Consider the following 25,185-nt stretch of genomic DNA (forward strand, 5'->3'; position numbering starts at 1 on the left):
GAAAATGACCACTTGTAGAGTTTGCTTTCGTAGAGGACGTAATGAGGGGCTTGATGTTTGACTTTTCGAGCCTCTTTTTAATCTAAGGGTAGTGTGCCATCTCGTAAGAAATGGATGAAGGGGTCCATCCAACTTGGCTCATCATCAATCTATAGGATCAAGACTGGTTCTTCAATGCTAAGCTTCTTCAGGACCTGAAAGAATGATCTTCGAGGTTGATCCTTCAACGTTGAAGTCGTCAATTTGGATAGCAAATTGGCTCTTGAATTTTTCGTCCAGGGTACCTACTAAATATCAAAATTGGTGAACATCGAGATTAGGTCTTTCACCTTCTGAAGATACTTCTTCATGCTCTCCTCCCATGCCTTGTAATTTATTTTGTCCCACCACTAGCTGGAAGTCGATGCGGATCCTCAATTTCTGCACTCCAAGCTCCTTGACGATCCTTAGCCTTGCGATGAGAACTTCATATTTAGCTTCGTTGTTGGTGCTTGGGAAGTCGAACCTCAGGACATACTCCACAACAAATCCTTCCGGTCCCAGAGGTAGTAGGCCCATGCCTAATCCAGCAGAATGTGAGGACCCGTCTGCATACACTATCCAAAATCCATCTGGTTCTTCAGAGGAACCATGTTCAATAAGTTCAACCACTTCTAGGACTGGTTCGGGCCTTTCTTGGTCCTTTGGGATGGTGCACTCTATGATAAAGTCTGCCAAAATCTAGGCTTCAATAGAGGGCCGAGGTTTGAACTCTACTGTAAATTCTGCCAACTCAATCACCCACTTGGCCAATCGATCAGATGTGTCGAGCCAATGTAAGACTACCTTTAGTGGTTGATCGATCAAAATTATAATAAGGTGTGCTTGAGAGTAGGATTGAAGCCTTCGAGTCACAATGACGAGGGTGAAGATGAGTTTCTCCAGCCTGGTGTATCTAGTTTCTGCATCATGGAGGGTTCGGCTGGCATAATAAATTGGCTTCTGAATCTTGTCTTGCTCCCAAACTAATATGGTAGTCACAGCAACTAGAGAGACTGCCAGATATAGATAGAGTTCTTCGCCTGGCTTCGACTTGCTGAGGAGTGGTGCAAAGCTGAAATAGTTTTTCAGCTCCTCAAATATGCATTGACATTCTTTGGTCCACTGAAAGTTTCTTGGCTGCTTTAGGACTTAGAAGAAGGGAAGACAATGCTCGGCCAATCTGGAGACGAATCAATTCAGTGCTACCACTCGATCGGTGAGGTACTGAACCTCCTTCACAATCCTTGATGGGTTTATCTTCCATATGACCCAAAGTTTTTTGGAATTGGCTTCTATCCCCCGACTTGACACCATAAACCCTATGAACTTGCCAGAAGTGTCTTCGAAAGCACATTTTACTAGATTCAGCTTCATCTGATACTTTTGAAGGGTGGTGAAAGTTTCCTCGATATCTTTAACATGGGTTCGAAAGGCTTTACTTTTGACAAGCATATCGTTCACGTAAACCTCCATATTTTATTCTATCTAATCCTTGAAGATCTTGTTCACGAGGCACTGGTAAGTTGCACCTGCATTCTTTAAGCCAAAGGACATAATCTTGTAACAAAAGAAACCTTGATCAGTGATAAAAGCTATTTTCTCCTCATCTTCAGGTTTCATTTGGATTTGATTATATGTAGAGAAGGCATCAATGAAGGTGAGGAGTTCGTGTCCTGAGGTACCATCCACCAGTTGGTCGATCAGAGGTAGTAGGTAGCTATTCTTCGAGTATACTTTATTCAAGTCAGTGAAATCGATGCAAATCCGCCACTTGCCATTCGATTTTTTCACCAGGACCACATTTGTGATCCAGTTAGGGTAAGTTAGCTTCCAGACAAAATCAGCATCGAATAGTTTGTCCACTTCTTCAGCTATTGCTTTTTGTTGCTCAGGTGTGAAGCTTCTCTGTTTTTGTTTGACAAGTCGATAAGTTAGCTTGACGCTCAGCCGATGTGTCATGACTGCAGTATTGATGCCTGGCATATCAACTGGGGTCCAGACAAACACGTCCACATTTTTCAACAAAAAGAAAATAAGATATTTTTTGGTTATCTGATCCAGGTTTGAGCCGATTTGGATTATATGCTCCCCATCATTTAGTGAGATCATCTCGAGATCTTCCATCAGATCTCCATGTTCTTCAGTCAATTCATCGTAGGTGTCTGATTTGTCGATCGGATATACTTCAGAAGGTCTGGTGCCATGAAGCATGATGGTGTAGCATTGTCAGGCCAAGACCTGATCTCCCCGAATCTCACCAACTCTGAACTCAGTTGGAAACTTCATCTTCAGATGGTATGTGGATACTATGGCTCAGAGTGTATTAAATCCGGAATGTCTAATGATGGCATTATAAGCTGATGGTGCCTAAACTAGAGAAAGTCAACCTGATCTGTAGATCATCGGGGGGATCGTCCAGTGACTATTGATAGGGTAACAACTCCTTTGACAGGTATTGTATCGCCGGTGAACCCCACAAGGGGGGATCTAGTCACTCTAGCCACTCAATAGGTATGCCCATTTTGGAGAAAGCATCATAAAATAACACATCAACTGAACTTTCATTATTAGCTAGTATGTGGCGTACATCATAGTTATCTATGTTAAGGAATACAATTACCGCATCATTGTGCAGAAGCTGAACTTCTTGGGCATCATCTTCAGTGAAAACAATGGGCTCTTCAGTTCTCCACCTCTTGAAAGGTTCGACAGCCCTTCTTTCGTCATCAGCATGATGCCCCCGGCAATTGTGATAATGACTCCTACTGGGGGTCGATCTTCAGAGGGCTCTTCCTACCATTGTTTTGATTGTCGGGGCTCCCTTTGCCATTTGTCGTGCTGCTCACACCCACATCTAATGACCGATCCAGGCACCCACGATGGATGAATTCTTCAATATCATCCTAGATTTGGATGCATTCTTCCATGTCATGGCTGTGATTATGATGGTAGAGGTAGTACTTTTTTGGATTATGCTAACCTAACTTTATCTTCATCCTCGTCGCCCTAGGGAGCTGCTCCCTTATCTCCATTAGCACTTGAGTTTGGAGAGTATTCAGCGGAGTGTAGTTCATGAACCTCCTTGGCGAAGATGCACGCCGCCCCCCTCTGATGGGACTCCTTTGCTAGTGATTCCGAGGAGGGGTTCAAGACCTCCAACACCTAGGAAGAGATCAGGAGCGTTGCTGGCTCTTTCTGCGGTCTTCCTTCCACGGTGACTCCTTGACCTCCTCTTCTTTTCTTTTTTCGACCCCTACAGGTGTTGGGAGCTCATTTTCAAAGGTTTCATCCGCCCGATCATACTTCTCCACTCGAGCCAGCATTTTCATGAAGTAGCGGGGGTAGATCTTCTCTAATGAGTACTTGAGACCATTCTTCAAAAAATTCGCCCTTCAGGACGGTCATCGCGATAGACTATTCCAGATTGTGAACTTTCAGTACGGCCATATTCCAACGGTCGAGGTAGGATCGGAGCGACTCTCCTTCCCTCTGCTTGATGTTGATCAGCAAATCCGATCCCTTATGCTGCCTCCTACTGCTAACGAAGTGAGTCACAAACAAGCAACTCATCTGGTCAAATAAGTGCATGGTTTTGGGCTTCAAACTCGAGTACCAGTGTCGGACCACATCCTTTAAAATAGATGGGAAGGCTCAGCATAGGGCAGTATCGGTGGCGCCATGGAGAAGCATCACGGCTTTGAAGCTCTCTAGATGATCCATGAGATCGGTGACCCCATTGTAGCTCTCCAATTGCGGCATGTTGAAGTGACTGGGGAGTGATTCTTGCATGATTTGGGTGCTGGATGGTGAATCAGTGTTGTAGCCATCATCTCGCGTCGAGGTTTGGTTATGGAGGGCTTCGATACACTGATTCATCTCTCAAAGCTTGTGGTCAATTTTCACATCTCGAGAGATATAGGCTTTGGAATATGGTGAGTGAGATCGGCCAGAAGTGCAATCATGTTCAGAGTAAGGACTTGAGGATCGCCACATCCAATGCTCTGGCACCCCGACGTGGCTCTATCGAGTTTGTCCCCCTAACTTGGGGCTTGACAGAGGGATCTGAAGTTTCTCTAATGGTGGAGCGGCCTATGGTGCAGAATTGCCCTGCTGCATCATTTGGATGGCAGCAATCAAGTTCTGGACCTACTGGACCAGCAAATTGAAGTACTCCGCATTAATCACCATTCCCACTGAGGGTGGCACTCGGGCCTGTGGATTGGTAGAATTCTCCATCGATCGGGAGTCGGTAGCATTGGAGTGATAGGAGGATGCTCCTTTACGTAGCACCATAGTGTGGACCTCTCGTTCCTTCTCAAAAATGGGCGTGGAACCCTTCCTTTAGTGCCAGTCTATTGCGGGAGATTTTTGACTCCGATCAGAGTGGCTGGAGATAGTTTGAAATGGCTGATGCAACGAGACCTACAAAATAAATCCCGATCGGAGTTGGCTCTAGTGGGGACTCTCCGACAGTCAAGTCAGAAAAATGCAATAGATGAGAAAGAGGGCGAAAGGATTTTAGGGCATAAGTGTGCGTACCTAAAGGATCCCTTTTTGACCTCTATTTATAGAGAAGCGAGAGCCATAAGGAGAAAGTGATGGGAGACCATTCCGACCTCTCTGTCCGTACCACTCATGATGTCCAAATTTTTGAAATACCAGGGTTGCTGTGGCGTGCTGACCATCATGGGACTTGAGTGGTTAACCTAGGCATGGTCCAAGTAATAATTTCTCCCGATTTGGACTTTGGTGGCGGACTCATCTTATCCAACGCGCAGTCGGCCACTCTCAAAGGTAGCTTAATTTGACGTGGCCTCACTTGGTGCGCAGCCAACTATTGGAGTGGAATGGCCCCAGGTGGAGTGATGTGACTTGATGTGATGGCATAGGGGCTAACTTTCTCGAGTATGGTAGCCAGTGAGCATTGAAGAGAATGCAACCTGTGGCTACAAGCAAGGATCGGCATAGGATCCTTCTCGATAGAGACGATGTCGATCTCCAGACCTTTCTTGGATCGATGTCTGGTGTCCGAGTGTCATCCTAATGCCAGTGGTTAAGGGCCTATGGGTAGAGCCATGATGGGCAGCCAAATCCAAGCTTAGCGGCCAAAGCTAGGATTGGCCGGTTTTCCACCAACTGTTGTGGGAGCTTCATCCGAAAGGATTAATGGGAGAGTGAGGATCAGTGGGATCCAAAGTGAGGTCCACTGCTTCATTATGTATTGAATGATTTCCTTCGGTGTAGCTTTTTTCTACAGTTCTGGGATGACATATCTACAACTGAGATTGTACTCATTTACCTTCGCTTGGCACTATGGTAGCAACCTTGGAGAGTGGGGATCAGAGAGGTCCGAAGTGAGATCCCCATTGCCACCTATCTTCGGCATGGGCGACAGGTTACCCCCCAACACCTATCATGAGTACTAACTTACTTGACCTATCATATCGAGTAATTACTCCGAAAAATGGAAGAGGTGATTCAAGGTGAAATGTAGATATTAATTAAGAAGGATTTTGTGAAACAAAGCTCAAGCTTTATTGCTGCAACAGTCCCTTTGATTAAAAAAATGGGAAAAAAATATGATAGAATTGACATTGATATATGTCAGATTTCCAAAATCAATGGTATTGGACTAAGTTGCTTTGATATTTGAATAGTCCATATATTGGAAAAAATATATATTTTTATATTATAACATTGTATATTGAGCACATTATAGATACATACACAGGATTCCATAAGTCCAGGTGCAAATGTACAATGGTCGTCTTTTTCAAACATGCATAACATAAGTTTTTGATCTTTTGTCAACAATAAACATAATACCATCCCCTTTGTTTCTTATAGCACATAAACAATGAAATAACTTTAGAAATTACAAATATAGATAGCAAGTGATTTTATACTTAAGGGGAAGAAAATGGGGTAAATTTTCATCCAGATGGTCTTACAAGAATCCTGCATAACTTTGTTGTGCACATCAATCCATTTCTCAGCATAAAGAAACATTTTGAGACATTGATTGTGATCTTTACTTTGTGGACCGATATTTCAGCTTAATGAAATAAATGGCATCATACTGTCTAGAGGTTCTTGCCTTCCATAGCCTGTATAAATGCAGACTGCTAGTGCCTTTGATCAGAGTAATGCCCTTGTTTTATGTTGAGGCTAGCTTTCCAATAAGAACCTGTTAAAGGAAATTTCAGTCTTGGATAGCATTCAACTTTTTAATCCTTCTACATGTTAGGTGTTTGACCAACCTAGTATTGATTTATGACATATAAATGAAGAGTATATTAGTAGAAGATAGAATGTGTATATACAGATTACCAAAGTAAAAAGTGATCCCAAAAGATAAAGAAGTTATAGGAATCCAAGTGGGCGCACCTTTAATAACTGAGTTAACAGAGATCACATTCTAAACATTTGGCTAGACAGAAAGGAATCACAAAGGTAAGACATTAAACACTCCGAAGAAATGCCCATGGCCCTCTTGCTGTCCCTATCCTGCACATGTTGAACAATGGTTTCAGAACACAAGAAAACATAAAAGGAGTTGCATGCACCAAAGTAATCATACAATGTTGAAAACCCTAGATTTCTTCCCTCATCCTCTGGTCTCTTGTTGTGATTGTGAGTTTGATATCCTTTTTTACAATTCTTGCACCACAATGACATAGTTAATATTCTGTCTATTTTGCAGATCATACACCATATATTATAATATGATGTCATCTCTTAAAAGATCCCAAAATGAAAAAAAGGATCCCTACAATAAACAGTTGTAGGCTTCTGAGTAATCTAAATAGAATGAAGGTCATGTTCCTGGTGGTGGGTGCCATAATAGATCTGTGGACAGAATTTTCATCCAAGGTTTAAAATAACAGATGTTATAACAGTTGCAGAGCCACCCTGTTACATTATACATGCATGTAATGGGTGATAGCTGTGGTATGAAATAACAGCCATTACCAGACCTTTTAAGGTTCATCCAATCGAAACGGTATTTCTTTTAAGATTAAACAAATGAATCAATTTAAAATATTATATAATGTTAAGACATCAAGTAACACTGTCATTTTGCAGTTAATTTCCATTATATTGGTTAGTCATGGTTGTTATAGCAACCTTTGTCTTATTCCAGGAAACAGAGTCGAGGACTAGACTAGGCAAATGACAGCCATTATTTCCATTTTAATAGTAAATAACAGATCCAAAGGTGGATGATTATGACAGGATAATGACATCACTGAAACATTGTGTTCAATGGAGTGGTGATCAACAAATTAATCTTTTCATGTTTCATGCAGTCAAATCATTACTCTCTTACAACAAATCTATTTTGGGTAAGTCATCCTCTTTTGGGTAAAAAAAACAAGAAACACTTCTTAAATCAGTCTTAATAATACATAGTAGTAATGTCAATCCTGGAAGAATTCATAACGCATCATGGTGTTAGCTGGTAGACAAGTAGAATATTACTACAATACAAATCTGATACCAGATACATTCAAAACCAAATGTGTCCTTCCAAACTTCTGCACCTTGAGTTTTGGTTATGAAATTTTGAAAGACCATCTGAGTCTCTTCTTATAGCTTTTAAAATTTCTACTATTTCACTTACTCAAAACCTTTTAAAATGTTTCATATTTTTTCAAATCCTTTGTAAAATAATATAAAAATTACTTCTATAATATCACTGCTTCTAAGACAGAAAAGGCAAATCATTGTAGCTGCTCGGCATCAAAGAGCTTCTGTGATTGAATGGGCAACTGATATGGCACTGATTAGAAACTAGTAGAAGATAATATCACTATCAGCAGACAAGACAGAATCTCAACAGCTAAAATGAAGTGAGGTGGTAGAATTTATCAAACTCACTCACATAAGAAACTATGAAAGGAATCCAAAATGGATACCCATGAAATGTTAAGGCATCCTTATTTTATACTAAGAAAGGAATATACTCAAGCTGTAGGAGTTGCCAACCTAAGAACAACGGAATGGAGAATCATTTGAGATGGCACGGGCATGTATAATTGTGATAATCCGGCCTGATGGGCCAAAAAGCCCACAAAACCCATTTAAAAAAAAAAAAAAAAAACAGGGAGGAAGACATCGGGAGTCTTCCTCTTTCCCGATTCCGATCAAGAATCGGAGTCCTAGGGCCATTAAAAGACCCTAGGACGAGCTCTATAAGAACCCCCCTCCTCTCCTCTAAGAGTAGATCCATCAGTCACCGACGATCGCCGGAGTTTTTCTCTGATCTTCCCGATTGAAGCCGCGGCCCCTCGACCTGTGCTCGCCGCGATTTCACGCCGGTGGGGGTCATCGGAGGCTGTGGTAAGGCCTCCTTCCTCTTCCTCTCTTCTCTCCCTTCTTTCCCGTGCCTGTGGGCATGATTGCCGGCGACGGGTGTCGCCGGATTTTGTTGGAAAAGAAAACCCCCTGTTCTCGCCGGTTCTTTTCTCTGATTTTCCGACACCGACGGTCACCACCGACCGCCGGCTCTGGCCCCTCCGAACTCGGGGGAAGATCGCCCCTTGCCGTCGGCCACCGCCGGGCGGGGAATGGCCATGATCGGCCGGTCAAGGCACGGGGACCTCTAGGTCCCCTGTTTCGGCCCAAGAAGGCCGCGGGAAGAAGGAAAAAGAAAAAGAAAAGAAAAAAGAAAAAGAAAAGAAAAAGGAAAAAGAAAAAGAAAAGAAAATGCAAAATAAAAAAATAAAAAAAATAAAAAAATAGGAAAAAATAATAATAATAAAATAAGAGAAAAAAATTTCTTCTCTCCCCTCTTTCTCCCTCTTTCTCTCTCTTCTCTCTCTTTCTCTCTCTATTTTCTCTCTCTAAAAAGAAAAGAAAAAGAAAAAGAAAAGAAATATATATATATATAATAATAATAATAATAAATACATGTGAGAGAAAGTTTCTCTCATCTCTCTCTTAAGTCTTTCTCTCTCTAGAATTGGACTTTCTCTCTCTACATTCTCTCTCCATTTTCTCTCTCTAGATTTTCTTTCTATTTTCTCTCTCTAGACCCTTTTATCTCTTTTTATGGATTTTGTCTCTCTAGGATCATTCTCTCTCTCTGATTGCATCACAGACCCTAGGATAAACTTGAGATGAAAATATGATGATCTGAGACTGCTCCGAAATTCGTGCAGTAGATTAGATCCCGATCCGATCTTTCTTCGAAATTGATAACATCGATCATGGTTAATCCATATTAAGTCACCTTGATATAACCTCTGATGATCTCAATCATGATTGCCACTTTTTCTCTCTCACTTTTTCTCTCTACTTTCTCTCTCATGATTGACTCTCTCTCTAAGAAGGTTTATGAATCCTGTATCGAGTCATGCCTTCATCTTTTAGGGGTTCATATTGACTCTAACAAGATGATCCGAAATTGCTTTGATATCCGTGCTGTATGTCAACCTCATCTGATCGTATCAAAGATCTTTCAAATTTATTATTAAAGAACCCTATTGATTGATCTTGACTTTAATTCGATCTGTGCTCCACGATTTTTTGATCAAGTCACTTGAATCTGACCCTCAGATAAAAGATCCTGAATTGCCCTGGTATCTGGATGGTCCGACACATCCGAACAACAGTCCTCTTTCCTTATGATTTAATCTTATTATATTTATGGAATAGAAATTGATAATGATTTGATATTTTAAATAGGATTAGCTGATTCTTCTAACGAAGTCTGAAGATCTAAGATGAACGAGATAAATGGATCTTATGCTTCTTATTTATTTTTAAATGATCATGTTTTTTATGCAAAGAATTGTTATTAATGAAATCATATTTTTTATAAAATAAGGATCGGCATATGTAATATGAAAAAGCATGTTTTATTATGAGCATTGATTTCATGAATATGTCTTATGAAAATAGCATGATTATGAAGCATGAATTTCATTATTTTTCCATCTATGTATATGTATGCTTTAAGAAAAAGATATAATGATTTCAAAGGCTCTCAGATGGCTATGAATGAATCCCTTCGGGAAGGTCGACATCCGGAGCTAGCATCCACACGAAACATGGCCCTGCCAGCGGGTATAAAGTTGGCACATGAATTAAGAACTCTGTCGATTAAGAAACATGGCCCTGTCACGGGTATAATAGTGACCTTAGCACGAATATCTGTGAGCAATGTTTTGAAACATGACATGAATACATGATGAAAATGATTTACGATTCATGATTGTGAAATATACATGATTTATATATGCATGATGAATTTATAACTTGTTTTGTTATATGCTCTATGAAATGCTTTATTTTGTATTACCTGCTATTTTCTAAATATTGCATTATCACGAAAAACTTATGTTTGATCCGATAAGGAAGCGCAAGTTCTACTTACTGGGCTAGTGTAGCTCATATTTCTTTTGTTTTCTTTTTATTTGAACAGAGAAATAAGGTTAGGATCGGCAAAAGGAATCCAAGCTTGAAGATCGGCATAGCAAGCTTGAAAATTTGACAGCAGAAGTTTAATTTATTTTATAATCATGGATTTATAGTTATTTATGAATGTTGAGATTCGGGTTAGTACTTGCTTTTGGATTTAGATGCTCTAAACCAATATTGGTTCGATTATTTGATGAATAATAGAATTGAATCTTTTTATTTGACGGATTTTAGATGATTATGATGGATTGGCTTCGTGTTATCGTGGGCTCCATCCCTCGGTAGCATGGCCGTGTTATGTCCCGGATTTGAGGCGTGACATTTTATGGTATCAGAGCTTAGGTTATAATCATTGGGGATTATGATATAAATGATATGAATGATTAGGATATGATAGAATAATATCAGAGTCTAGGTTTAAGATCATTAAGATTATAAAGTGATATCGAAACTTTATGTATGATCAATAGAATGTGACCGAGTGGAGTATAATGGATAATATCAGAGCTTAAGATTATGATCATTAAGGACGTGATAGAATGATATAAAGTTTAGGTTATGATCACTAAAAAATATGACTTAAGTGGTATTTGAGCTTAAGGTTATCATTATTCGGGATTGTGACTTTAGTGATATTTGAACTTAAGGCTAAGATCATGAGGAACATGATAGATATAAAAGAAAAGATTCAATAATTTGATTTCGAATCAATAGGTATTATGATGAAATTTATGCATAAGTGGCATATGATGTCTATAATAGAATTGACGAGTTATATCTTAGATTTCAATTAGCAAGGTTGATCTAAGTACGAGAAGTGTTGACCCTAGAATGAAGTGGGAGGTATTGATATATTATGTTAGGTATATTTGATGACATTGGAATGCTAAACCTATATGGATAAAGGACATGATAACTTTGCTGATTTTGATGTTAATTTCTTTGCAAAGAAAAGTTGGTTTGGAAGTTGTCTAAATGATTGTAAGATAAGTCAAAGGTTAACTCAAATTAATTCTAGACATATTGGATTCTTAAGGAGTGATGAAGTTTATGTAATAAGTTCAAACATAAAAGGTGGATGAAGATTTAATTTTGATGTTCTATGCCTAAGAGATAGTAATGACAAGGAAACCTTAAATTTTACCCTAAATTGTATATGAAATCTGAAAGTTGGATCTATCTTTGATTGATTTAATATACAAAGATATTTTTATTTTTGATAGACTTAGATAATTTGGTAAGTTGAGATCAGAGTGCGCAGCAAAAGCGTGATGGTCTGAATTGATTAGAAATATTAATCCTTTAAATCAAAAGATATTATGAAATACATTAGTTGTAAATAAGGAAGGATTTTACTAATAATAAATGGATGCTAGAAAAAAAAAATCTATCTGATCAAAGAAAGACTCAAAGCAGCACAGAATAGACAGAAGAGTTGGACAGATAGAAAAAGAAGAAAATTAGAATTTCAGGTTGGTGATCATGTTTTTCTAAAAGTATCATCTACTAAGGGTGTCATGAGGTTTGGGAGACATGGCAAGCTGAGTCCGTGATATATTGGATCTTTTGAAATTTTAAATCGAGTAGGAGATGTTGCTTACGAACTAGCCTTACCACCAGATTTATCCAAAGTGCACAATGTCTTTCATGTTTCACTACTGAGAAAGTTTGTACCTGATCCAAACAGTGTGATAAAGTATGAGCCATTGCAAGTTCATGAAGATTTAACCTACGAAGAATTTTTCCTCCGAATTATTGATCGAAAAGAGCAAGTTCTAAGATAGCGCATCATTCCGTACGTAAAGATTCATTGGTGTAATCATGAAGAGAGAGAGGCCACTTGGGAGCTTGAAGATGATATGAAGACGAGATATCCACACTTATTTGAAAATGAAGGTATGTTAAATTTCGAGGACGAAATTTTTTTTAAGGGGGGTAGAATGTGATAATCCGGTCTGATGGGCCAAAAAGCCCACAAAATCCATTTAAAAAAAAAAAAAAAAACGAGGAAGACTCCCGATCGGAGTCTTCCTCTTCCCCGATTCCGATCAAGAATCGAAGTCCTAGGGCCATTAAAAGACCCTAGGACGAGCTCTATAAGAACCCCCCTCCTCTCCTCTAAGAGTAGATCCATCAGTCACCGACGATCGTCGGAGTTTTTCTCCGATCTTCCCGATTGAAGCCGCGGCCCCTCGACCTGTGCTCGCCGCGATTTCACGCCGGTGGGGGTCATCGGAGGCTATGGTAAGGCCTCCTTCCTCTTCCTCTCTTCTCTCCCTTCTTTTCCGTGCCTGTGGGCACGATTGCCGGCGACGGGTGTCGCCGGATTTTGTTGGAAAAGAAAACCCCCTGTTCTCGCCGGTTCTTTTCTCTGATTTTCCGGCACCGACGGTCACCACCGACTGCCGGCTCTGGCCCCTCCAAACTCGGGGGAAGGTCGCCCCTTGCCGCTGGCCACCACCGGGCGGGGAATGGCCGTGATCGGCCGGTCAAGGCACGGGGACCTCTAGGTCCCCTGTTTCGGCCCAAGAAGGCCGCGGGAAGAAGGAAAAAGAAAAAGAAAAGAAAAAGAAAAAAGAAAAGAAAAAGGAAAAAGAAAAAGAAAAGAAAAGAAAATGCAAAATAGAAAAAAAAATAGAAAAAAAAATAATAATAATAAAATAAGAGAAAAAATTTCCTCTCCCTCTTTCTCCCTCTTTCTCTCTCTTCTCTCTCTTTCTCTCTCTATTTTCTCTCTCTAAAAAGAAAAGAAAAAGAAAAAGAAAAGAAATATATATATATATAATAATAATAATAATAATAAATACATGTGAGAGAAAGTTTCTCTCATCTCTCTCTTAAGTCTTTCTCTCTCTAGAATTGGACTTTCTCTCTCTACATTCTCTCTCCATTTTCTCTCTCTAAATTTTCTTCCTATTTTCTCTCTCTAGATCCTTTTATCTCTTTTTATGAATTTTGTCTCTCTAGGGTCATTCTCTCTCTCTGATTGCATCACAGACCCTAGGATAAACTTGAGATGAAAATATGATGATCTGAGACTGCTCCGAAATTCGTACAGTAGATTAGATCCCGATCCGATCCTTCTTCGAAATTGATAACATCGATCATGGTTAATCCATATTAAGTCACCTTGATATAACCTCTGATGATCTCAATCATGATTGCCACTTTTGAAGGATACGAAGATTCTCTCTCACTTTCTCTCTCTACTTTCTCTCTCATGATTGACTTTCTCTCTCTAAGGTCTATGAATCCTGTATCGAGTCATGCCTTCATCTTTTAGGGGTTCATATTGACTCTAACAAGATGATCCAAAATTGCTTTGATATCCGTGCTGTATATCAACCTCATCTGATCGTATCAAAGATCTTTCAAATTTATTATTAAAGAACCCTATTGATTGATCTTGACTTTAATTCGATCTATGCTTCACGATTTCTTGATCAAGTCACTTGAATCTGACCCTCAGATAAGAGATCCTGAATTGCCCTGGTATCTGGATGGTCCGACACATCCGAACAACAGTCTTCTTTCCTTATGATTTAATCTTATTATATTTATGAAATAGAAATTGATAATGATTTGATATTTTAAATAGGATTAGCTGATTCTTCTAACGAAGACTGAAGATCTAAGATGAACGAGGTAAGTGGATCTTATGCTCCTTATTTATTTTTAAATGATCATGTTTTTTATGCAAAGAATTGTTATTAATGAAATCATATTTTTTATAAAATAAGGATCGGCATATGTGATATGAAAAAGCATGTTTTATTATGAGCATTGATTTCATGAATATGTCTTATGAAAATAGCATGATTATGAAGCATGAATTTCATTGTTTTTCCATCTATGTATATGTATGCTTTAAGAAAAAGATATAATGATTTCAAAGGCTCTCAGATGGCTATGAATGAATCCCTTCGGGAAGGTCGACATCCGGAGCTAGCATCCACACGAAACATGGCCCTGCCAGCGGGTATAAAGTTGGCACATGAATTAAGAACTCTGTCGATTAAGAAATATGACCCTGTCACAGGTATAATAGTGACCTTAGCACGAATATCTGTGAGCAATGTTTTGAAACATGACATGAATACACGATGAAAATGATTTACGATTCATGATTGTGAAATATACATGATTTATACATGCATGATGAATTTATAACTTGTTTTGTTATATGCTCTATGAAATGCTTTATTTTGTATTACCTGCTATTTTCTAAACATTGCATTATAATGAAAAACTTATGTTTGATCCGATAAGGAAGCGCAAGTTCTACTTACTGGGCTAGTGTAGCTCATATTCTTTTTGTTTTCTTTTTATTTGAACAGAGAAATAAGGTTAGGATCGGCAAAAGGAATCCAAGCTTGAAGATCGGTATAGCAAGCTTGAAAATTTGGCAGCAGAAATTTAATTTATTTTATAATCATGGATTTGTAGTTATTTATGAATGTTGAGATTCGGGTTAGTACTTCCTTTTGAATTTAGATGCTCTAAACCAATATTGGTTCGATTATTTGATGAATAATAGAATTGAATCTTTTTATTTGACGGATTTTAGATGATTATGATGGATTGGCTTCGTGTTATCGTGGGCTCCATCTCTCAGTAGCATGGCCGTGTTATGTTTCGGATTTGAGGCGTGACAATAATCATATATGAAGGGGCTTTAGTAAGGATTGATACTTGCGTTGAAGGATGTAGGAGAAAGGGAAGACCTAAGGTAACATGGAGGTTGTGAGTGAAGATGTGGAAAAGGTTGAAAGTTGAAACAATATCAAAAGTGGTCCTGGTAGGAATACTCAACACATGAAGATCCATAAAGCCAACTGCAAATAGTTGGTGTAAGGCTGGATGCGTATGGTTATTGTTACAAACAATATTTAGAAGGCAATATGCGAGCAGTCAAAGAATCACACAGTGCATATTCATTACGCAAGCCACGTATGTGGGTGCACATGTGGTTATTATTTTTTAACTATCTAAAAAATAAATAAAAGTGGTATATATCCAAAAGTAATATTTGAAAATTTACCTCCAAAAACCAGCAAACATTCGTAGGCTCATGTAGATTGTTAGAGCTACCCAGATTCCAATAAAACCATGACTAGAAGAGAGGACAACCAAGCATAAGATGCTGACAATGGCCACTAGGACCTGAATATAAAGAAGCATCATAAGTTCATGATATACAAGGAGTAAAAGAAGTAGAAAAAATTTATCTATATCACAAAACAAAACCAAATCACCACAACTTGCCATAGAATATGCAGAATATGAAAAATCTGATGCTCCAAAATTGATGCCATCGAAAACAAACGCCAAGGCATTAATTGGTTGAGTAAGTGCCACAAACTGAAAGAAAATAGTAAATATTTTGTCAATATTATAAACTGGATAATATGGAATTTTCTCAGAAACCTATGAACAGCAATGCACTGAACGGGGGAACATTGGTGCATGGATTCTGAATATGTTCAAATTTGATTTCATTGCACCATGAGTTTCCCGAATTCAAATGCAAATGTAACAGAATCTATCCTAAGTTATTTCTCCAAAGTCCAAACTGAAGGTGCTAAGATACCGGGATTCCTATATGAATAAGTTGCAGAACATTGGCATCCTTGGTAAATAATCTTGATGCAAACTGCAAGCCAATTCCAAGTATGACACAGAGAACCAGACCTAGAATCACACCCCACTGAAAAACATAGTATAGGAAAGTCATTGTTGGTTCTGAGTAAATGAAATCCCTAAAACATGTGCACTCTGGAAAAATGAATGAGTTTTGGTTACCTGCAAAACACGGGATGCAGCAGCTGTTGCTCTGGCATGATCTCTTCTAGCAAATGCACTCGCAAGTATTGCCTGCATAAATTCTGAAATAACTGAGTTGTTTAAGATAAAAGTTAGGACTAGGGATGCACCATACTATGCCATGAATCTGATCAACCAATTGAACCATTTAACGAATTGCAGGTGGCAGGCAGTCTTTAATTTCTAATCATTAGGAATTCTGAATAAAGATCTCAGAAATTCCAGAGAATTTTCAAGCATGAGGCCCAGAGTGAGTGGCCTATATCTGGGTCTTCAGTGCCCAAGACACAGAGAAAATCTTCCCTTTGAGTGTTTGGATTTTGTTAGCATACAGATACTTTCTTCAATACAGTACTAACAGGCCCCAGAAAAAAACATGGAACATTGGTTTCTCTGTGTAAACAGACCATGTCTACATTGAAATTTCTCTGGCATTAGGATTCCAGATATGAATGAGCTTGGAGGTTAACATGCTCTGCTCATATATTATAACTTGGTCATCCCTCAGTTATGTGAAGTGGGTGTGGGCGGAGGAGAAGATTTGCAGGAGGGTAAAAATTTTTTCAATAAGAAATGATTAGGAAGTAGGTGTAGGGATGAGTTTCTGGAGAGATTGCGAAGTGCATGAACCACCTAACCAGAAGATTCCTGCTACTAAGTGTCATCCAAACACCTCTTCTGTGTTATGTACTCGCAAAAAATGGAGGTGAAAAATCTTATTCTCAAGGGTAATAATTATTGTGAGAATAATTAATGATTAATAGGCCCTAGAAGGATGGCATTGAATTAGCAGGAAGTGCAATTTCCATAGTGTATGGTTTTTCTTCACATATTGAACCAATTAGTTGTCCACTCATATGAGTAACTGATGATGTAAATCAATGCTCTTGAAAACCTTATCAAACTGACTCAAGTGCTTTTGACAAAGAATAACCATCAAGAACTCCACAAACAGATTGTCTTTCTATGGTTATTCTGGTGACAGAATATTTATCAACCAATCAACATATATAAGAAAAAATGGTTTCTTAACCTGTCCAGCAACAGCCAATCCATCAGCAAGAAGAGACGTCGCCAACCAGATCTGCAAGCAGATCTGGAAAGCTGCCATAGGAATTGATCCCTGTCTTGCAGCCATCGATGCTGCCAGTGTCACACAGAATGTGACAGCGATTACCCTTGCAAGTAATAGAAAACCTGAAACCATGTATAGTGGCACAACTTACTAGAGAGCTTTCCAAAAAGCAATAAAATATTAAAGTTTCGAGACATAAAAGATAACAGAGGAGAAGGAAAGATAACAAAGTAATAAGCAACATGATAGGTTAATAATCTTGTGCCAGAAAGGGTACATCAAATTTATAAAGTTTACTCATTAGACGATTATATAATGTGTGATTCTAGTATCATAAATTTCCATGAGCTGAAGACATGGAAATAAATTATATGAAGAATGAGCATGTCTTTTAGTAAAGCAGCAAGTCCTGAAGTAAGCATCAGTGCAGGATAGGGAATCAAATTCTATGACATTCAAGGAAATTAATGATGAGCATACTGTTGATTCTAGTAAACCAATTTCTTACTGTTTTTCAGGAAGCGGCTAAACTGCAGATCTTTGATACTAGGAGGTAGCACGTCAACTTCTCTCAATAGTCTCCACAAAAGTATTAATGCAATCAAGTATCTAAAATATAGAAAACATGACAAATAAGAAAAGTAATACATAATGCTTTTAAAGAAGAAGAAGAAGAAGACGAAAAGTAATGTATTATCAATAAGCAAGAAAACAAGGTATTCCATAAATTTGTATAAGCCAAAATTAAAAATATATCACTTGGTAAAGTTTATGTGAAAAATGCTTACTGAGAAATAACATGAGCAATAGCTGCACCACTGACACCTAAATGGAAAACAAACATAAATATGGGATCCAAGATAATATTGGTTGCATCTCCAGCCACTGAATTGTCATAGAAATTAATTTTAATTAGACAGAATGATAATATAGAAACAACAAATAAAGTTTTGAAATGCATGGGTGCACTGAATATTATTAGTTTAGAATTCAAAACTATTAAAAGCCACCTGAAAGGAAATGACTTCACCAAAAGTCTTATTCAAAGATAAAAATGTACCAGCTGAAACTTACTGGGAAATAGTGTCAAAATGCACCACTAAATTTAGTACATGATATCCAAGAAAAGTAATGCATACATGTTCATTAGGATATTAATACTATAAATAAGGTAACGAAGTTTTCAAGTGTTGTCCATGAAAAGGACCAATGCTAGTGGTAGGAAAAGAATCCATGAGTGGTAAGCTCTGTCCTTGTGAGAGAAAATTTTATCATCATTATATATATTATATATACGTCTAAGTTCTAACAGATTATGCATGGGGGAAAATGCTTGGTTGCAAGGTTCACCGTACCAGGCATACCATTCTATACCAGTACCAGATCAAGACTTAGTATGGGGAATATCAAGTCTCAATACGTCAAACCGACCCCCATATCGGGTGTCCCAACACTGTACCAGCATCATACCGATATGGGGTCCCATATCAAGATGGTGAACCTTGCTTGGTGCAATTGCAAAAGGCTTGGACTGATAAGCATAATGGTGCAGGTTCAATTTCTGGGGCAGTCATTTTGTGCAAAATATGCCAAAGGCTAGGCCTGTCTCAAGTCTGCCCCTTCCGATTCAAGAGGACCATAACTAGGTAGTGGCTCTTATGCATAAGGAGATTGCCAACTTGGACCATATAAAATTGGCATTTCCCCTAGCAAAGTAGATTATTGCAGCAATTTGCAACCATTGAACCTTGCTTCACCAGTTTTATACTATCAAAGCTCAATTCCATGCTTCTAAACCATGATAAACTTCAAAGATTACTATGTAAGAGCGGATTATCAATAGTCAATCTCCACCATTTAATGCAAGACTGATTGATAGGATGCATTGAATATTTTCCCACCAAAAACATCACTTGATCATTGAGGAATCTAACCATTCTTGCCATATGGCCATTTCTGGTAACCACAAACCCAGGTGATTTTATGTAAATTGATTGGCAGAAGTCATCGATAAATTTGGATCATTGAATCAGTGCACTGTAAGCTGATTGGAACATCTGTAGTCAGTAAACAATGCTTGCTGGCAATTTTTTGGCCGCTTTATCTTTCTCTAGTTAGTAAGACATTGTTTCAGATAATCTGTGCCATTCGAAAGAATCTGGAGGGAGAAGGAACAATCTAGAACAATGAACTATGTTTTCCTTGAGGTACAAATTTTAGCTCCCCAAAAAAATTATTCCATAACTCTCCCAAGAGAAAAAGAAGTGCATTGTCAAATTAAATGATTTCTTTATCTGCATTAAGAGGATATGCCTCCTTAAGGACAGGTTATATACAATTGAAGAGTCACAGACCTGTGAAAATCTACAAGGTTGAAGTGAGTAGACACAACTATAGAGGATGCTTTGATGGAGCAAAACAACTTTTGATTTAAACAAAAGACAACTTCAAAAGAAATGGGAAAAAAAAGATATAGAAATGAAAGGCAAACCAAGATTGGAATAACCCAACATAATTAATTACAGACATGATGCTCGCTATACTTCCTATATAATTGTTGTATATCTACATTCTGCATTCAATAAAATTTGCATATTATTGTTGTATATAATTAGCTAATAATTCATCCAGAATCTGGTTGATATAGTGGTGAAGGTACCCTTCCAAGTAATTATCTATACCAAAAAATTGAATACTTGGATAAGAAAACAAAGCACAGCATGTAAGGGATGCTATTAATTCTAAAGAAGTAGCAGCAGAATTTCATGAGAACCCCGAGCATGCAATGTTGAATATTTAATACCTAAAGAGATGCATGATATTGAATACTATAGTGTTAATATTTCACATCCTTATCCTTCAAAAATAATTCCATGTTATTGAATAATGTATAATCCAGGTAGATGTTATAATTTTCATTCATATCTGAGACAACTGAAACCTGGAAATAGTGTATAACTTAACATCCTTATCCTGCAAAAATAATTCCATATTATTGAATAATGTATAATGTTTGATATTGGTAGAAGTTATAATTTTCATTCATTTCTAAGACAACTGAAACCTAGAATTACTGTATGACTTAGCCACGCAATGGGAATATGAATATGCTCTAATGCAAGAGCTAAGGTCATTCTTCAGCAAGAAAAGAAGAAGAAGAAGAAGAAGAGGAAGAAGAGGCAATATAAATAGAATATTCATTTTCTTTCTTACCTGTTGCATATAAAGGAGTTTTTGTATCCTTGAATCCTCGAAAGACCCCTTGCATGGCCAAAGACAAGAGAACAGCAGGAGCACCAAGAGACCTCAATGTTAAGTATTGACATGCTGGGGTCAACATAGGGGAATCCTATAGAGACAAAAGGCCGTATTATTGTATAGGCAATAGTTCCTGTCACAGTTTTAACAAAGTTGGAAACATGTAACAAAGAGAGTGGTCTCTTTAAATTTTTCAGCAATAAAGACATTGGACTATCCCTCCGCTCAAAGGGCCAACTCTTGCATGGATCCAACCAAGAAGCATAGCATCAGATTTTTTTTCTTGTCTAGAGTAACAAGCATGGCATATGGAAGATTTTATCCTATACTTTCATTTCGGTAGAAACCATTTTCCAAATGGCTAGTATTATCCCATCAACATGTTTTCAACTAATTACGTATCCAAGAAGAGGCCCGAGTAGTTGCTCTTTTGCAAGCGGAATCCATATCATCATACAGATGTAAATATTTGAAAACATGCATGGCGAACATACAGAGGATAGTTGTATGCATGCACACTTGCATATCTATAACTTATCTATCTTCGTGTGTAATAATATATAATGCATATCCAAATGGGATCTATACAATGGTAAAGATAAAGTCAAAAAATTTTGATATTTAATTAAAGGAAATATGCTTATGATATGTATTTCTCGCCTTACCTATCTGTATATGTACAAAGGACTCAAATTTTATTTTTGAAATTGTGTAATTAACAGAATAGAAATCATTAAGAAGAGAATTAGTTTAGCCTTGTATTCTAATGAAAAAAATGTGTGCCCTTCCTCTTCAACTTTTCAGAAAATAGTCTATTTATTCTGTGTTCTCATGAGTGTTTTAGAAGAAATAATACCCTTCATTTTCATTTAACAACAAGGTTGGAGTCTTTAACTTATTCAAGTTTACAAAACATTATATGGTTGAGATACAGTTTTATATTGTTGAGTCATGCATTGTCATGGATTTTGGTATCGCATGCAGTGGCATGCCAAACTAGCACTAGCACAGCTGCATGCAGATATTGTGCCAGTGCAACTTTGGCCTTGAATCTTGCTCCATTAACATATTTCTTCATATTGAACCTACTCTAACATTTTAAGGTCCATTAGCTATTGCTCTTGTTTCTGTTTTTCACAAAAATGAAAGAAGGAAAATGAACTCGACTGAACAACATATATGATGAAACCCTTTTGTTTTTACTAATTGTTTGCAAAATTTTAGAGCTTTTGGAAACAAAGATTTATTACTTCCAAAGATAATTAAAACAAAAGCAAGGGATAGCATGAGTATTGTGCAAATGCTATCTTCAACATCAATTTCCATGTGATATTTCTAATGCAAAAACTACAACAATGCCAAAAAGGCTTTACCATTAAAACTTTACAATGATGCTCTGGCTGCAGGCATCACTAAGCAAGTAAAAACAATGGAGTAGAAAGAATCTAAATAACATTATGCAATATGCATAGAGAATATACTTACAGGTTTTACACCCATAAAGTTCAAGATAGGTATTGCTCCAAAAATGAGAATGAGAGCTTGGAGAAGACCAAGTATCCCACCAATTGCTAATGCTGAAGACGCTGATGGAATATGTTTCCGTTCACGCCCAAGTTTGATTGTACATATAGATTTATCAGAGCAGGGAGATGAGTTGTGCACGGTCCTTTCAGGATCTGATAAAGCAATGACAAAATTATAGAGAGCTATCACGTTCAGAACTCAATAAAGTTACAAAGAAAATGGAATATATGAACAATAGAGAATCTAAAATAAATTGCCATTTATTCTACCTACAATTGTCCTCTATAATATATAAAAATTTCATATTGGCATACCATTTCGAGGAATCAATTCTTTCATTTCACTATCTATAGAAAAAGTCCCTTCCTGTTCTCCACATTCAAATTCTTCACTGGCCATTTTGCAAGTAGCATCCTCCTCAGCAACAAAAGATGTAGTTACACTAACAAGAGGAAAGATAGCAATCCTTGACACTTGGTTAAATACTGCAATAGAGACACCTACAGCTGCAAGCTCTACCGCACCTGTTTTAATACATTGACAAAAAGAGAAGGGCTTAACTAGTTATTCTTTAGGCAGTTAAAACCCACAAAAATTATTGGGCAACCCTGTTTTCTTTTTCCAAGAATAGTACTAAGGAACTTCAAGCATTCCTTCAATGAAAATTTGTCACACCATGGACAAAAATGGAAACTTGTGTGTAAACTACCACAGCTTGAAGACGGATGAAGAGAAATAAGATAATGTGCAAACTAGCTAATAACCAAGTACTTGAATCATGGCCTTTAATTAGATGACAAAGCAAGAGTCGCTCCACTGTAGATTGCTGAGATTGTTAACCACACAAGAACAGCTCATCATGTTATTACAAAGACCATAATGGCCACATCAAATATGTGGAATTGTGGATGGTCAACAACAACACACAGGTAAGCTAGTCAAAAAATCTTGCAATGAAATATGATATTAAATTGCGACAGATCAAATAGTCAAATAGTTCACATATTAGGTTGAAGGCTCAATAGTTTGGACAGTGAGCTTCAGCAAGCCTGTAAGCAATTTATGTTACTGTAGTGTTTGAATTTTCTTGACTTCCCATATGGTGTTTAAACTGACTTCATATGGTCTCTGCTACCATACACATTTCAAAATTTTTTTTATGGGTTTACATCAAATAATTCATGCAAGACATATCACGAACTTTGTATTCAGAGAAAAGATGGACGATTTTGAAGAACAATGAAAATAAAACCTCAAAAAAAAATTAAGAGCTACACCATAGCAAACCGATTGAGGTGGCATGAATTAATAAACTGATGACTGTTTCCGGTATGTTGCAAATAAACCTCGTCTAAATTTCAAACAAGTCGATTCACATATCTAGGAAGTGAAGTCATGGTGTGGCTATCAGAGAGGGAAAAAAGAAACACACTTCCCACATGCTATAACCAAAACACCGTTGCTGATTCTCACCTAGTATTTGTCACTGGAAGCTAGAAGCTGACAAAATATGTTTGAGACTTCATTGATCATAAATTTAAACCCTATGAAGACTTAAACAGACTGATAACAAAATATCTCATTCTAAAACCAACCAAATTCATCCTCTGCAGCAAACCAAGGGTGGATTTGCATCTCATCCTCACAGATGGCAGGATTGAATGAGCTAAAGAACAAGAGATATCTTCAATATGAATTTGAGCCATGTCTTGAAAAAGCGACCGACATACAAACAATTTGCAGGAAATGATTCATATACAAAGGTGTAAATAATATTAGCAAAAGCATGATCTTAAGCTGCAAGTAGAAGCTGAGAAGGTCAAACTAACCTATCTGGCCGATGAATGCCGTGTCTACCAGAGAGGCAATAGGATCGGCTGTTAATGCCATTGCAGCAGGGAAAGCGATCCATGCAATCTCTAATCCTAGCTCATCCAATTTGAAGACTTGCCTGCACAATACAAGAAATTAAATAACAAATGATTAGCTAAAAACTGGACCCCCAAAAAACTATGACAAAAAAACAGGAAACCCAAAGCAGCATACAATCAAATCATAATTAAACCATATGGCTACCTTGCGTCTTTGAAGAAGACAAGAAGAGGGGACATTGCTTGTTCCTCAGACATCAAGAAGGTGGAGTCAAGCAGCCTATCATTCAAAGGATCCATGTCTCAATAACAAATGATCCCTTCGAGTGGAACAAACTTGCCCCATAAACAGCTAATTGCTCAATCTTGACATGCATGAGAAAAAAATCATACTTGTACATAGCAATTCAAATTCCTCTATACTACCACAAATCATTTATTTAATGATTTGAGGGAAAGACCAAAAGAAAAAAAATAAAAAAAATAAAAAAACAAGAAGAAGAGCTAGAAAACCACCTAAATTACACTACGAGAGAGCCCAACAAACTTTCAGAACGCGTGCTCAACCTCCACCCCTTGTTCTGACAGGACGTCTCCTCGAGATTCCCACCTTCCACTCGCACAGATAGAGAGATAGAAAGAGAGAGAGAGAGAGAGAGAGAGAGAGAGAGAGAGGGTATTTTGTTTGTTTGTAGGTAAAGTCCTCCAAAGCTGAAGCTGAGGGAGAGGAATGTGAAGGGGACGGGAGTTGACACCTTGCGAAAAAGCTTCACATACAAAGCAATGAAACAGAGTCACACAAAACAAGGAAAATAGGAGTAGAGAAAAGGAGAAGAGCCTGCCTCAGTTATAGCCTTCTCCCGCAACAGGTCAGCGAAACCATTCCCTCCTCCCCAGCTTCCCACCACCCCTCGCTACTTATCCACCAGAGTTCGAAAACCAATGTACCAAAAAAAGAAAAATTGTTAAGAAGCAGAAAGGTTGAACGTTAAATAAGACCATCTAAAGTCCCAGTAATTAATTCAGCGGTTTTTGACTAACCGTTGTTTTATTACGTTCTACATCGAATAAAGACGAAGCATTAATTCACGTTCACATGCATTTCATAGTGAAAAAGAGGCAGAAAAAGTGTGAGCGAACCAACCAATCGTTGCATGTCACTTTCTCACCACCAATGTAAGATTC

The 25,185-nt window shown here is 37.9% G+C and overlaps 1 protein-coding gene across 5 annotated transcripts; it reads right to left on the minus strand.

Annotated features, from left to right (window-relative positions):
- Window positions 1–5,775: 5,775 nt before the first annotated feature.
- Window positions 5,776–24,935, minus strand: LOC105033114 (protein DETOXIFICATION 42). Of its 5 annotated transcripts, XM_010907772.4 has the most exons (16): window positions 24,843–24,935; window positions 24,517–24,767; window positions 24,206–24,365; window positions 23,959–24,080; window positions 22,444–22,653; window positions 22,088–22,281; window positions 20,558–20,693; window positions 18,133–18,229; window positions 17,853–17,953; window positions 17,303–17,466; window positions 16,249–16,320; window positions 16,037–16,153; window positions 15,712–15,807; window positions 15,488–15,609; window positions 6,409–6,528; window positions 5,776–6,208 (listed from the first exon to the last, which is right to left on the minus strand). In XM_010907772.4, exons 3-15 carry the CDS (start codon window positions 24,298–24,300, stop codon window positions 6,483–6,485), a joined length of 1,572 nt encoding a protein of 523 aa, XP_010906074.1. In that variant the 5' UTR covers window positions 24,301–24,365; window positions 24,517–24,767; window positions 24,843–24,935; the 3' UTR covers window positions 5,776–6,208; window positions 6,409–6,482. The 5 variants fall into 5 exon arrangements, with proteins under 5 accessions (XP_010906074.1, XP_073103452.1, XP_073103450.1 ...); XM_073247351.1 differs by having other exon boundaries at window positions 18,133–18,169; window positions 24,517–24,878; XM_073247349.1 differs by having other exon boundaries at window positions 5,776–6,281; window positions 24,517–24,877.
- Between the last annotated feature and the right edge of the window lie 250 nt (window positions 24,936–25,185).

The sequence above is a fragment of the Elaeis guineensis genome, chromosome 13, assembly GCF_000442705.2.
Source record: "Elaeis guineensis isolate ETL-2024a chromosome 13, EG11, whole genome shotgun sequence".
Lineage (NCBI taxonomy): Eukaryota > Viridiplantae > Streptophyta > Magnoliopsida > Arecales > Arecaceae > Elaeis > Elaeis guineensis.